The sequence below is a fragment of the Eriocheir sinensis genome, chromosome 16 (genome assembly GCF_024679095.1).
Source record: "Eriocheir sinensis breed Jianghai 21 chromosome 16, ASM2467909v1, whole genome shotgun sequence".
Classification (NCBI taxonomy): Eukaryota; Metazoa; Arthropoda; class Malacostraca; order Decapoda; family Varunidae; genus Eriocheir; species Eriocheir sinensis.
The window spans coordinates 6609532-6621592 of NC_066524.1; the positions used below are offsets into that span (position 1 = coordinate 6609532).

At 48.3% G+C, this 12061-nt stretch overlaps 1 protein-coding gene across 3 annotated transcripts in view; it reads left to right on the forward strand.

Moving 5' to 3' along the window:
* The first annotated feature begins 6300 nt into the window (after window positions 1–6300).
* Window positions 6301–12061, forward strand: part of LOC126999221 (uncharacterized) — an 88301-nt gene continuing 82540 nt past the window's right edge. For all 3 annotated transcript variants that reach the window (XM_050861551.1, XM_050861553.1, XM_050861552.1), the window contains exon 1: window positions 6301–6431. In XM_050861551.1, coding sequence (XP_050717508.1) covers window positions 6366–6431 — 66 coding nt within the window. In that variant the 5' untranslated portion in view covers window positions 6301–6365. The remainder of the gene's footprint in view (window positions 6432–12061) is intronic.

The following is a 12061-nucleotide window of genomic DNA, read 5'->3' on the forward strand; positions in this document are numbered from 1 at the left end:
GACGACACGGCGAACTTCACTGTTCACTTATCCCACTCCTGACACCAAGTGTTACGCCACCCCCTACCACACACCATCCACGGGCAGGCAGGCGGCGTGATCCCCTAGAACAACCACACGGGCACCAGTCACTCACAGCGGCCGACAAAGAACACCGAGGGGAGGAGGGAACGAGGCAGGGCACAAAGGATACACGTTCAACACTAATTTCTAGTTTAATGACAGGTTCCTCACACAGTACAGCAACTCTCAAGGGCACAGAACAGTTAATCAGGCACAGTACAGGGGCACGGCAGACACGCACACCGGATGCACACAGCTCGCGAGCGGAGCACACAGCTGAACACTCTACCCACGGCCTTGGACGCCATAGGCAAGCTCGTCCTTCGGCCATCTACTCAGGCAGTGCAGTGGGCAGAGTTCTTCGGAGCGAGGCAGGAGCAGGAGTGTGTTAGTGAGTACATAACCAAGTGCACACAGAAAGCGACAGACTGTGCCTTCAAGTGCCCACAGTGTAGCACAGATTTGTCGGAGTACTTGTCGCTTAGAAAGTTAATGGGAGGCCTCCGTGACGTGACACTGAGGCAACAAGTTTTCCAGGCGTGTGACTCAATCGGCAGTGTCGACGCCCTGAGGGCCATGTGTTGTGCTTACGAGGCCGCCCGTCGCGACGCCACAGGTGGTGGAGGCCCGGGGCGGGAGGCTGCTCGTGCGGCTGGCACCGCGCAAAGCGAGGAGACCGAGTGCGAGGAAGCGTCTCCCGACGTTGCCGCCACCACAGCTGGCGGGAAAAGCGCCCCACGACGCTGTGGCAACACGCCCTCGGGAAGGCATCGTGCCCGGCGAGGGCGGCTGTCTGCAGCGGCTGCCGGAAGCAGGGGCACTTCAGAAAATGCTGCAGGAGTGGCAAGCAGCCCAGCGCCGGCCCGTCTGACCGTGCGGTGTCGGGCGCTATCACCACGGCGGGCACCCACCCCGCCCGCCAGCCCACAGTGGAGGTCAAGGTCTCGCATGGCAAGGAGAAGGGACTTCGTGTGGGGGCGGTGGCTGATACAGGGGCTCAGGTATGCGTAGCCGGGCCAGCCCTAATGGCCGCGCTCCACATCAGGCCTGCGCTGTTGCAGCGTCGGGCCGGCCTGCGAGATGTGGCAGACCTGCCACTCAAGTGCCTCGGGTCTCTGACGAGCAGCATCACCATGGGCGACCGCACCACAGTACAGGACACCTACTTCATACAGTCGGCGAAGACCCTCTTTCTGTCGCTGGACGCGTGCAAAGCGCTAGGTCTAGTGCCCAAGGCCTTCCCTCACCACACCCCAGCCGCGGCGCCCATTCTCGCGGCGGTGGAGACAGCGCGCCCGCCACGCCAGCCGCCGCCCAAACCCGCGTCGCTCCCCTTCCCACCGCTGGAGGAGCACGTGGAACGGCTCGAGAAGTGGCTGCTCCAGCACTTCTCATCCACAACGTTCAACACCACGATTACACCACTGCCCGTGATGGAGGGTAAGCCACACCACATCCACCTGGCGCCCGGTGCCACCCCCCACGCCTGCCACACCCCGGCGCCTGTGCTTAAACACTGGGAAGACGAGGTCAGGGCGCAGCTAGAAGAGGACGTGAAGCGAGGGGTCATTGAGCCCGTCCCAGCAAGAGAACCCACGGAGTGGTGCGCTCGGATGGTGGTGGTGGCCAAGAAGTCCGGCCAGCCTCGGCACACCGTGGACTACCAGCGCCTCAACGCATCGTGCCTGAGGGAGACCCACCACACACCGGTGCCCTTCGACATGGTGTCTGGCGTCCCCAAACACTCCTTCAAGACCGTAGCGGACGCGTACTGGGGCTACCACCAAGTGGAGCTGGACCAGGAGAGCCGGCGCCTCACCACGTTCATCACGCCATGGGGTAGGTTCAGATACCGACGCACCCCGATGGGCCACTGCTCCGCCGGCGACGCCTACGTGAAACGGTTCGACGACGCCATCCAGGGAATCACAAGGAAGTACAAATGTGTCGACGACACGCTTCTGCACGACAGCAGCGTCGAGGAAGCGTTTTGGCACGTGTACGACTTTCTGGCAACGTGCGCAGCCAAGGGCATCACCCTCAAGCCGGAGAAATTCCAGTTCGCCAGGAGAGAGATCGACTTCGTGGGTTTTCGGCTCGGCTGGGAGGAGTACAGACCCACGGATGAGCGCCTGGCGGCCATCAGGAGCTTCCACATGCCGGGCAAGCCATCCATCACGGACATCAGATCGTGGTATGGCTTCGTAAACCAGCTCGCCCCCTTCCTCGCCACCGCGCCGATCATGAACGCCTTCCGGGAGTTACTGAAGAAACCAACCGGAAGACACGTGTACTGGGACGACCAGCTTTAGGAGAAATTCCGCCAAGCCCAGGACACTATATGCCAGCTGGCCAAGGACGGTCTGACGTATTACGATAAAACCCGCCCCACCGCTGCCATCACCGACTGGAGCCGAGAGGGTATCGGATTCGTCATCCTCCAACAGTACTGCAGTTGTGCATCCGCCTCCGCCCCATACTGCTGTAAGGGCGGGTGGCGCCTGGCCCTGTGCGGCAGCCGGCACCTCACTACCGCCGAGGCCGGATACGCAGCTGTGGAAAGGGAGGCTCTGGCGGTGGCGTGGTGCCTCCAAAAGGCGAGGTTGTTCCTGCTGGGATGCCCAAACCTCACCATCGTGACCGACCACCGCCCCCTTGTGAAGCTCCTAGGAGACAGAGCTCTGACGAGCGTTGTCAACCCCAGGCTCTTCAGGCTCAAGGAGCGAACACTACAGTTCCGATTCCAAATCAAATACCTCCCTGGGAAGAGCAACACCGCCGCCGACTTTCTGTCCCGCTACCCAGCTCTCAGGGCACCCCCGACAACAGCGGACCTCGACTCGGACGATGATATCATCGGGGCAGTCGCCGCCGCAGTCATAGCCTGCACCGATCGGGAGGGACGCGTGGTGGACGAAGAGGAGGTCAAGAGGACGGCCGCCGGCGACCCGACGTACCAGATGTTAGTCGCCAAGGTCATGGCGGGTGAATGGCACCAGCACAAAACACAAGTAGTGGTATCCCTGCGCCCCTTCTACGGGGTGAGGGACAGGCTGGCGGTGATGCACGACGTAGTGACATACACGTTTGACCAGGGGTACGTGCGCCTCGTCATCCCCGAAGCTCTCCGACAGCAGGTAGCAGCAAACCTACACGCCGGCCACCAGGGCCTCGATTCCATGCTGTGGAGGGCGAGGCAGTGTGTATACTGGCCGGGGATTGAGGGGGACCTGCAGCACCACCGCTCCGCATGCACAGAATGCGAAACACGCGCCCCATCGCAGCCCGCAGAAACGCTGGCGATGACGCCGCCCCCTGAGTACCCATTCCAACAGACGGTGGCCGACATGTTCCAGCACGAAGGACACACGTACATGGCCTACGCCGACAGGCTTACCGGCTGGCTGGAAATAGCTCACTTCCCACACGGCGCCACGTCACAGAGAATCAAGACGCAACTGCGGCGATACTTCGCCCGCTGGGGGGGCCCGGAGCAAGTATCCACGGATGGCGGCACGAACCTGGCCAGCGACGAGATGATGGAGTTCCTGAAAAAGTGGGGCGTGTCGGTGCGCATGTCCTCTGCCCAATACCCACAATCCAACGGAAGGGCCGAGGTCGCCGTCAAGACAGCCAAGAGGCTCATCATGGCCAACACCGGCGACGGAGGCAACCTCGACACTGACAGGATGGCGCTGGCTCTGCTACAGTACCTCAACACCCCGCTAAGAGGAGGAGACAGGTCCCCAGCCCAGCTCGCAGCGGGCAGGCAGCTGCGAGACGGAGTACCGACGGCCCGCTGGCAGCTCATGGTCGACTGACAGTGGGGCTGGACGCTCCGCAGGCGAGAGGTGCAGATGGCGGACGACAACAACGCCCGGGAGGCAAGCAGCACACCCAGGAGGCTCCCGCCCCTATCGCCCGGTACGCGTGTGAGGGTCCGAAACCAGTCATCTAACCTGTGGGACCGGACGGGCCTCGTGGTGGAAGCCAGACCCCACAGACAGTATGCTGTCAGACTGGACGGCAGCGGGAGCGTCTTCATAAAGAACAGAAAGCATCTGAGGCCATCCATGGCGCCTAACCCCCACGGAGACAGGCCAGAGGTACAACAGGCAGGCGCCGGTCCTCCACGACCCGCGGCCGCCCCGTCTACAGCACCGACGCGTGACCCGTCACCGCAGCCGCGCCGACCGCGGAGGCACACACGGCGGCCTCACTGGCTGGATGACTTTGTATGAACACACACACACACACACACCGTCCCCCCGTAATGCTCCCACCCAGTCCATTGCATTGTATTAATTTCTTGTAGGAATAATAATTTTCAGATCCATTGTTGGGCACGGATGTATCTTGGAGGGGGGATGTTGGATGTACGAGATGTTTTCCGCCCGCGCCCGCACCCGCGAGGCGAACCTTTGTCAGTAGGGATGGGCAAGTACCGTTAATTTGAGTACCGGTAGTACCGGTACCGAAAACTCAAGTACCGTTAGTACCGGTACCGGTACCGGTACCCAAAGGAGTTTTTTTTTTCTTAATGACTTCTGATGAAATTCCCAAACAAATTTCCTGTAAAGAAAACCCTCTCTCTTCCTTCAACTTAATATCAACTAGAGTAGAAATGCAACGTTTAGGAGCCTTCTGATTAATGTAAAATCACTTAGGTTTAAGGACAGACCACCTAGTCTGTACCATGGGGTCTGTGTGGTCTAATTTTCTATGTAAATCTATGTAAATCTCTCTCTCTCTCTCTCTCTCTCTCTCTCTCTCTCTCTCTCTCTCTCTCTCTCTCTCTCTGAATGAAGTGAATATTTATTTTTTCGAAAAAAAAATAGCATGTATAGTTATTATGGATGTACTCGATCATAGTCTAATAACAATAAAAATATTTATTAGCAACCTAAAAAAGAAAAAGAATCGGACATGAAGAATTATCCAGTAACTCCAATAAATAAATCAAATAATGGAAACGGGAGCTGTGATGGAAACGGAAAGCAGGACAAAATGGTGGGAACTTGGGGAGACGGTCAGCGGGGCAGTGACTCAGCGTCTACACACAGGGCTCATACCGCATGGAGGCGGGCGAGCACCGAGTGATCATTAAGCTTCCCGGAACCCAAGTGATCATGATGCTTCGCGGTACCAGTACCGATAGCAGTTATCGATACTTAGTACCGGTACCTGGTATCGATAACTGCTATCGGTACTGGTACCGCGAAGCATCATGATCACATGATGCTTCGCGGTACCAGTACCGATAGCAGTTATCGATACCAGGTACCGGTACCTGGTATCGATACCAGGTACCGGTACTGGTATCGATAACTGCTATCGGTACTGGTACCGCGAAGCATCATGATCACTTGGGTTCCGGGAAGCTTAATGATCACTCGGCACTGCGCATTGCAGTTAGGATCGTAGTGACGCTCGGTGCTCGCCCGCCTCCATGTGGTATAGGCCCTGTGTAGACGCTGAGTCACTGCCCGCTGACCGTCTCCCCAAGTTCCACCATTTTGTCCTGCTTTCCGTTTCCATCACAGCTCCGTTTCCATTATTTTATTTATTTATTGAGTTACTGATAATTTTCATGTCCGATTCTTTTTCTTTAGGTTGCTAATAAATATTGTTATTGTCTCTCTCTCTCTCTCTCTCTCTCTCTCTCTCTCTCTCTCTCTCTCTCTCTCGCCTGCTACACCTCCAATATTTAATCATCTTATATAATTCATCATGCAATTCTTTATAGCCAGAAACTCTCGCCAAGGGATTCAAACTTTTTTCGTTAATGCTTTATTGGATAAATATGATCTCTCTCTCTCTCTCTCTCTCTCTCTCTCTCTAAAAGTTAACGAGTCATACGAATTTAACAGTGGCAAGTAAAAAGAAAACGAAGTCTTGGGTTAAAAGTTAGTGAGTCCCACGAGTCTTTAGAAAACGCTACTATATATTGTTATTGTTATTAGACTATGATCGAGTACCCACTACCCATATCACCGAGATATTCACTTACTAAGTGGTGATCTCTCTCTCTTTCTCTCTCTCTGAATGAAGTGAATATTTATTTTTTCGATAAAAAAATAGCATGTATAGTTATTATGGATGTACTCGATCATAGTCTAATAACAATAACAATATTTATTAGCAACCTAAAAAAAAATCGGACATGAAGAATTATCAATAAATCCAATAAATAAATCCGAGCAACTGGTACCGGTACCGTACCGTTTAGCTGGTACCGGTACCGGTACCTGCCCACCCCTACCAGTGTACAGCAAGAGCAAGAGGAAGTTGCGCGCGCATCCATGCAGCCTCTCCTTTGCCTCAACATTGCAACCCGCGGGGGCACAGCCGACGTCATCTTTAATCAGGTAATATCCATGTAAATAATCATTTCCACGACGCGTCCATTATATCGTGAATTCTATAGGCCTTCGTTCAGGTGCCCAGGAGGGTAATGATGTCAGGGAAGCGGAAATTACGTGTAACAGGTGGTTCGGTGTGGTTGCTTAGGCACATGGCTGACAGGCCTCGTAAACCTCCCACGCCCATGCCTTCACAAGCTATGCGCGGTGTGGTTGCTTAGGCTCATGGCTGACAGGTCTCGTAAACCTCCCACGCCCATGCCTTCACAAGCTATGCGCGGTGTGGTTGCTTGGGCACATGGCTGACAGGCCTCGTAAACCTCCCACGCCCATGCCTTCACAAGCTATGCGCGGTGTGGTTGCTTAGGCTCATGGCTGACAGGTCTCGTAAACCTCCCACGCCCATGCCTTCACAAGCTATGGGGGCGTGTCTGAAACTCGAGGTTAGGTTAGACCCAGCAAACACATGTACGTCGGGTCTTCAGCCGGCCGTCGTGTGTTTAACGTTGCGGTGGCCCGACGGTGCAAAACGCCGTCAGCCCCATGTCATTTTTGCTCATCGTTACAATGGAGGGAGGCCCGACGTAGTATGCCTTCCATATGCCGATCATATGCCGCCCATTTGCCGCTCCTTGTCTCCCATGTGCCGATCATATAATATGCTAGCCCCAGCCCCCACTCACCCACTTCCATAGCTGGGCACGATAACAGAAAACCTTATTCCCGATAACTGATAATGGAAAACCTTATCGGTGATAACCGATATTCGTTAACTGGAGACATAAATATAGGCGATAACCGATACGAATCAGAAGATGAGTCAGGAAATTTTATATTCAGAGTGAGAGGTCCACCAGAGAAAATGGTAGTGAAAAAAATAAGGAAATTAAGGTGATTGTCAGAGCTAAAGGTAATAGAAACTTAAAGGAAAATAGGGGTATACTGAAGTCAAATAGGGGAAAACAATTCTCATGTTGGTACACTAATGCGGATATATTGACAAATAAAATGGAAGAACTACGGGTGAGGGTTGGACAAGAAGTGCATACACCAGATTTTATAATGATTAATGAAGTAAAGCCTAAGAACTTTAGATATATTGTAACAGAGGCAGAACTTAAAATAAGAGGGTACAATATATTCACTAACTTATCTTGCAATGATGGAAGAGGGATTATAATTTATATTAAAACTGGTATGACAGCAAGAGAAGTGATATTTCGGACAAACTTTCGGGAGTCACTATGGGTTGAGTTACAGCTTGAAAAAGAAGATGTGCTTCTCATAGGATGTGTCTACAGAAGTCCTATTAGTGACCAATTAAACAACGGTAATTTAAACGAACTTTTAAGAAATGTCTCGGAGTATAAGGCAACTCATACTCTTATTACAGGGGATTTTAACTATCCTAAAATAAATTGGGACAACTGGACAACAACTGGTAAGGAACATAGTGAGGAATTCAGATTCGTGGAAACCCTCAGAGACACATATTTGTTCCAACATGTTACAGGACCTACAAGAGCGAGAGGGAGTGATTGTCCAAAACTATTGGATCTTGTCCTTTCCAATGAGGAAGGAATGGTAGAAGACATGAAGGTATCTTCCCCGCTAGGAAAAAGTGACCATAGCATCCTAGAATTTCAGTACAATGCCTACACAACTAATAGCACCACACTCCGAAAAATCTTCTTATATGACAAGGGTGATTACAATGGTATGAAAGAGGAAATAACTCAAGACTGGAAGAACTCAATTCTATCTTTGAGAGGAACTGAAGAGAAATGGTGCTCATTCAGAGACAAGCTTAAAAATCTGGAAAGTAAGTTTGTACCAGTGAAAATGTTTAAAGAGGACAATGACAGAAAGGAAAGACATACCCCTCTAGACCGTGAAACTCAAGAAGCTATAAGGAAAAAACACAGATGTTGGCAAAGATATTTGGAGACACGGGAAACGGATAAATACCAAATTTTTGCTCGCCAAAGGAATAAAGTAAAGAAACTAGTTAAAAGATCACAGAGGATCAAGGAGCAAAGAATCACCAGGGAAGTAAAATCAAACCCTAAGAAATTTTGGAGATATGTCAAAGATAAATTAAAAACGAAGACGGGAATAGGAGAATTGAGGGAAGAGGTAAGAGGGGAAACACACTATGCCAGATCAGATATTGACAAGGCACGAGTGCTCTCCGAATTCTTTGATAAAGTTTATACTGTGGAGCCTGACATAGGAGACAATCAGGACCTACAGCTTATGGACACAACAATGATCAGACAAATACCTGACAGCACAATTCACATAGATGAGGTGAGAAAACAACTACAGAAACTCAAAACTGACAAGTCCCCGGGTCCCGATTGTATCCACTCAAGAATCCTGACCGAGTTGAAAGATGAGCTGGAAGGTGTAATATTGGATATTTTTAACTCGTCACTGCATGAAAGTAAATTACCAAGTGACTGGAAGACTGCCAATGTTAGCGCAATATTTAAGAAAGGTGACAAGACTGAGCCAAGTAACTATCGACCAGTAAGCCTGACTTGTGTGGTGTGTAAGATTATGGAGGCAATTGTGAGAGAGAAAGTAATGAAACATTTGATGGAGCAAAAGTTACTATCATACAAACAGTTTGGTTTTATCCCAGGACGATCCACGGTTCTACAAATGCTTCATGTGATGGATGAGTGGACAAAAATTTTAGATGAAGGAGGTGAGGTGGACGCGATTTATATGGACTTCCAGAAGGCCTTTGATAAAGTGCCTCATCAACGTCTCTTGAAGAAGTTAGCAAACTATGGGATAACAGGCAGCATACACCAATGGATATCAGGTTTTCTAAAAGAGAGAAAGCAGAGAGTTCACTTAAAGGGAGTATATTCTAAATGGAGTAAAGTAGTAAGTGGAGTTCCACAAGGCAGTGTGCTGGGACCAGTCCTTTTTGCCCTATATATTAATGACCTGCCAACGACCGTTAAATCAAGTCTTTATCTATTTGCGGATGACACAAAAGTGTACAGGTGGATCGCATCACTACAGGACCAGTGCTTACTGCAGGAAGACCTAGAACACCTCATGAAGTGGTCGGAAGATAATCTGCTGCCTTTTCATCCGGAGAAGTGCATACACCTCAAAATACACAGCAGGCATCGAGCTACAAGGGACACATCATACTATCTCGGAGGGGAAGGGCCAGATAGACAAGAGGTTAAGAAGGTTGCGAGAGAGAAAGACCTGGGAATTACTACTGACGAACTTTTGTCATTTGAAGGTCACATGTCCGAAAAAGTCAACAGAGCCAATCAGGTAATGGGGCTAATACGACGTACATTTGCTGCTCTGGATGTTACTACTTTTAGATGTCTCTTCAAGTCCATGGTAAGACCTCATCTGGAATATGCACAATCTGTTTGGTCTCCCTACAAGAAGAAGGACATCTGCACAGTTGAAAATGTTTTGAGGAGAGCCTCTAAGTTGGTACCAGGGATGAAAAATCTTTCATATGCAGATCGTCTGAAACAGCTAGATATACCAACAATGGCATACAGACGAGCAAGGGGGGATATGATTGAGGTATATAAAATCCTCAATGGAAAATATGATGAGGAGGTAACCATACATTTGGAGAGGCACACAGGACCAACACGAGGAAACAACTTGAAACTTAGTAAGACTAGATCTAGGACTCAGAAGAGGCAAATGTTTTTCAGCTGCAGAGTTGTGGACGCCTGGAATAGTCTTCCTAATGATGTCATAGAGGCAGTGAGCATAGCATCCTTTGAAAAGCGACTGGACAAGTTTTGGGCGGATCAACCAATCAAGTACAATTGGGAGGAGAAATTAATAACCACCAGTGCCCACCACCGTAGTATAAGTTTAAACAGTGGCGACACAGAGGATCTGGATATAGAGGCCTAGTAGGCCTGCGTCCAGTATTTCCGTAAGGTTCCGTAAGGTAAGGATACCCGATATAAATCCACAATTCCGATACTAGCTAGCGATAAGTCCGATAGGCGAAAACGATACTATATTGATATTTCAAATAAAAAACATAGATGAATTCAAATTTTCATTATCTGTATTTTAGAAAACTTACAAAACCTGAAAACCACACGTTGACATGTACCTATGGACGGTAATACTAGAAACGCCTGAACCGGTGCTGTGTTATTTGGCGTCCCCACCGTCAAAACCTGGCGCTTTTGTTTACAAACACTGGTCTCTCGTGAACTGCGTATGCTCAGACCAGCAAGCGTTGACCTGTACAGTCTCACAAAGCTTTTTAACCGTAATTAAGAGTTGCTGGAAGGCTGAATCAGACATACAGTACCACTACCACAATCCCCGCTGTTTCTAGAACGACACTCTGTACGAGTTGTATTTATATGTACAGAGTGTCGTTCTAGAAACAGCGAGGATGGTGGTAGTGTATGTCTGATTCAGCCTTCCAGCAACTCTTAATGTGTTAAAAAGCTTTGTGAGACTGTACAGGGCTACGCTTACTGGTCTGAACATGTGCAGTTCACGAGAGACCAGTGTTTGTAAACAAAAGCGGCAGCTTTTGACGATGGGACACCAAATAACACAGCAGAAAAAAGTAGAGATTATCGCTAGTTTGGTTACAAAAGTAACGAAGATACCGACATATATTTAAATAAGTAGTGGATGGCCGATAACCCGATTTTGTTATCAGCGATAAAGTATCGCGATAACGCCCAGCTATGCCCACTTCCCCCTTCACCTTTACCACAAGCCACACTGGCTTACACACACACACACACACACACACACACACACACATATATATATATATATATATGCACAAAAACTACAGCACCATGTATACACAAGGACATAAGAAATAAATGTATTGCAACGACTGAAATTATAACTATAATTCTAAATATAGTATACTATAGTTACTTAACTAAACCAATAAAAATTAAATTTGCATGAAAAATTATACCATGTTACAAATTACTTTTGCATGTCACTTGTAAATCAAACTAAGTAAGAATCTTGAAGAGTATAACAAAATTAGTCACCTAATATATTTATTATTGGTGATAATGAAACTTCATTGTCCACTTTGAGTTTATGAATGATTATATTACAACAGTAATATATATATATATATATATATATATATATATATATATATATATATATATATATATATATATATATATATATATATATATATATATATATCGTGTTTAATATTCACATAATATTTGCTAGCATTGCAATTAAAGGTTAGATCTGTTAGAGCTACATACTAAAGGAAGAAAGCAAAATTTGAATTCACCAAATCCATCTGGCGCTGCTTGGTGAGCATTTTTAAAAAAAAAATTATATTTTTTACAAATTCAAATACGATAATGTTTGCAATATCTTTTATTTACTTTGTATGTTTATTATTTCTTTTATTATTATTATTATTATTATTATTATTATTATTATTATTAGACATGGGGTAATCGTAATCTGTAATCGTAATCAGTTACAATCAATTACAGTTTTCAAGTATTCGTAATTGTAATCGATTACCCTCTTGTTTTTTGCTAAGTAATCGTTATTGAATACATTAATAATGTAATCGTAATTGTGATTACTTCTGCGATTACATTAGCAAA